The sequence below is a fragment of the Lupinus angustifolius genome, chromosome LG01 (genome assembly GCF_001865875.1).
Source record: "Lupinus angustifolius cultivar Tanjil chromosome LG01, LupAngTanjil_v1.0, whole genome shotgun sequence".
NCBI classification, from domain to species: domain Eukaryota; kingdom Viridiplantae; phylum Streptophyta; class Magnoliopsida; order Fabales; family Fabaceae; genus Lupinus; species Lupinus angustifolius.
In genome coordinates, this window is record NC_032009.1 from 27,634,190 (window position 1) to 27,637,726 (window position 3,537).

The following is a 3,537-nucleotide window of genomic DNA, read 5'->3' on the forward strand; positions in this document are numbered from 1 at the left end:
TACACATTGTTGCACCAACAAAGTGGTATCAAGAGCAAGGTAACAAGATCCAAGAAATCATCTTCACCTTTCATTCTCGAATGCAATGGGACAAAACAGTGGAAACTTTCCAGCAAACCTTCCAGTGCTGGATGGCAAGAATTGGAACCGATGGAGAGTGCAAATGAAGGCTCTAATGGGGTATCAAGAAGTGGATGAAATCGTTGAGCAAGGCTTTCCATCTCTTGTTGAAGGGGCAACTGAAGAACAAAGGAAGGTGTATAAGGAAAGCAAGAAGAAGGATTGTAAGGCAATGTTCCTTCTTCATCAGTGTGTGGATGAGGCACATTTCGAGAAGATCTCTGGTGCAGAAAATTCGAAGGAAGCATGGAAAATTCTTGAAGCTTGCAATCAAGGAGTTGAGCAATTGAAGAAGGTGAGGCTGCAAACATTGAGAAGGCAATATGAATTGATGCAGATGGATGCAAATTAGAAAGTGGCTCAATTCTTTAATAGAATTGTCACTCATGCAAATTCAATAAAAGCATGTGGAGAAAAGATATCAGTTCATTGTTGAGAAGATCTTGAGGACCTTAACTCCAAACTTTGACCATATAGTTGTGGCCATAGAGGAATCCAAAAGACTAGAGGAAATGAAGGTTGAAGACCTACAAGGCTCTCTGGAGGCACATGAGCAAAGACTCATGGAAAGAGCCATAGAAAGACCTGTTGAGCAAGCTTTACAAGCTCACACAGGTAGAAGAAACTCTGTCAGCAAGAATGGATTTAGAGGAAGAGGGAGAAGTAACTTCAGAGGTGGATACTTCAAAAATTCTCAACAAAGTCAAGACAGAATGGACCCTGACAAAAATGAAAATGCAGCAAAAAGAGGAGGTTTTAATCAATGGAAAGGTGGAAGAAGAGCAGTGGATAGAAGGAAATTGAAGTGTTTCAATTTTGGCAAACTTGGTCATTTCTCAAATGAATGCAAAACTTCCTCTAGTGAAAACAGAAACAGACAACACATTGAAGCACACATGGTTAAGGAAGAGAGTGAGATAGAACATGATGAGCAACCTCTTTTGCTCATGATGGTGACAAGCCAAGCTAGTAAGCACAATGATGAATGGTATATTGATTCAGGTTGCTCAAGTCATATGACTGGACATAAAGATTGGTTAGTTAATTTTGATGAAAGCAGAACAAGTATAGTAAGATTTGCTGATAATAGGGTCATTCAAGCCAAGGGCACAAGTGATGTGTTGATCAAAATAAAGGATGGCAAAGAAAGGATGGAAAGCATGCTATGATATCTGATGTGTTGTATGTGCCAAACATGAAAAGCAACTTGATTAGTATGGGACAGTTGCTAGAGAAGGGATTCTCCATGGGATTAATCAATAGTTCTTTGGAAATCTATGACCAAAAGAAGAAGTTAGTGTTGAGAGCAAGCATGGCACAAAATAGAACATTTCAGATCAGTTTGGCAACAGTAGAATCTCAGTGCTTATCAGTTATACGATTGACAGAGGACTCATGGCTTTGGCACCTCAGATTTGGACACTTAAACTTCAGATATCTAAGCATGCTCAGAACCAGAGACATGGTCCTAGGATTGCCTTTAATACAAGATCCAAAGAAGGTATGTGAACATTGCCTTATCAGTAAGCAACCAAGAAATGCCTTTAGTTCTCATAGTGCATCAAGGGCAAATGACCTACTACACATTGTATACTCTGATGTGTGTGGGCCATTTGATGTCCCTTCATTAGGAAGCAACAAGTATTTTGTTTCTTTTGTAGATGAACTAAGCAGAAAGGTTTGCATCTACCTAATCAAATTGAAGAATGAAGTCTTCTCAATATTCAAAGACTTCAAGAGATTAGTTGAAAAGCAATCTGAGAAGAGCATAAAGATACTCAGAACAGATGGAGGTGGTGAATACACATCAAGAGAATTTGCTGAGTTTTGCAAAGATCAAGGAATTGTGCATGAGGTGACAACTCCATACACACCTCAATACAATGGAGTGGCAGAAAGGAGAAACAGGACAATTCTCAATATGATTAGGAGTATGCTGAAAACCAAGAAACTTCCACACAATTTTTGGGGAGAAGCAGCTACTACAGCAGTATTTGTTTTGAATAGATGCCCCACCAAGAAACTAGGTTCTGTTGTTCCAGAAGAGATTTGGTCAGGAGTAAAGCCATATGTGCAACACCTAAGAATATTTGGCTCACTTTGCTATGCTCATGTGCCAGATCAAAGAAGAAAGAAGCTAGACAACAAAAGTGAACCAATGATCTTCATAGGATATAATCCTACTGGTTCATACAAATTATATAATCCTGCAAGCAATCAAGTTGTATTCAGTAGGGATGTGCAATTTGATGAATCATAATCTTGGAAATGGGCTCAAGACAAAGTCACTTCTATGACTAGTTTGCATTTGAACCGGGAGAATGATGAATTGGTAAGAGCAACAAAAGATACCAATCAGTCAAACCAAGTGCAGCCAGAAAATAATGAAAGACCAAGAAGACAAAGAGGTGTTCCATCCAGACTCAGAGATTTTCATCTATATGTTGATGATGCAATCAACACAGATGGTGATCTGGTTCAACACATGGCACTATTAGCTGATGCAGAGCCATTAAGTTTTGAAGAAGCTAGCACTAGCAAGGTTTGGAGAGAGGCTATGACAGAAGAGATTAAATCAATTGAGAAGAATGACACATGGGAGTTAGTGCCCTTGCCAAGACAGAAAACTCCTATAGATGTCAAATGGATCTTCAATGTCAAAGTTAAGACCTGATGGTTCCATAGCAAAGCATAAGGCAATGCTTGTGGCTAGAGGATTTATGCAAAAGGCAGGGCTTGACTACTCAGAGGTTTTTGCACCAGTGGCCAGGCTAGAAACAGTGAGACTCATGGTGGCTTTAGCTAGCTGGAAGAAATGGAAACTATGCCAATTAGATGTCAAGTCAGCTTTTCTAAATGGACTAATAGAGGAAGTAGTTTTTGTGACTCAACCACCTGGGTTCATTAGCAAAGGAAATGAGGAGAAAGTTCTAAGACTCAAGAAGGCACTCTATGGGTTGAAACAAGCTCCTAGAGCATGGAACAAGAGGATTGACAAGTTTTTACATGAATCTGGCTTCCAGAAGTGCACAGTTGAGTATGGTGTATACATCAAGCCTACAGATCAAGATCAAGGTGCTCTGTTCATCTGTTTATATGTAGATGATCTCCTAATTACAGAAAGCAGCCCAAGTGGAATTGAGGAATTGAAGAAAAGCTTGAAAGCTGAGTTTGAAATGACAGACTTGGGAAGATTATCTTACTTCCTTGGTCTGGAATTTCAACATATGAAAGATGGTTTGTTCATGCATCAAAAGAAGTACTTGCTGGAAGTCTTGAGCAAGTTTAACATGTTGAATTGCAATGCCTCAGAAACTCCAGCAGAGGTAAACTTAAAACTGGATGGTTGTGAAGCAGAGGCACAAGTTGATGCAACAAATTATAGACAAATTGTGGGAAGCCTAAGGTACATTTGTC

At 39.5% G+C, this 3,537-nt stretch overlaps 1 protein-coding gene across 1 annotated transcript; it reads left to right on the forward strand.

Annotated features, from left to right (window-relative positions):
• Positions 86–1,289, forward strand: LOC109329946. The gene is made up of 2 exons (XM_019563903.1): positions 86–415; positions 525–1,289. Exons 1-2 carry the CDS (start codon positions 86–88, stop codon positions 1,287–1,289), a joined length of 1,095 nt encoding a protein of 364 aa, XP_019419448.1.

Bases quoted from the DNA above. Each gene is read 5' to 3' on its own strand.
- LOC109329946 (XM_019563903.1), top strand. From the start codon at position 86: ATGGGACAAAACAGTGGAAACTTTCCAGCAAACCTTCCAGTGCTGGAT. The intron at 416-524 runs GTGAGGCTGCAA...ATTCAATAAAAG, and splicing joins GAGTTGAGCAATTGAAGAAG to CATGTGGAGAAAAGATATCA.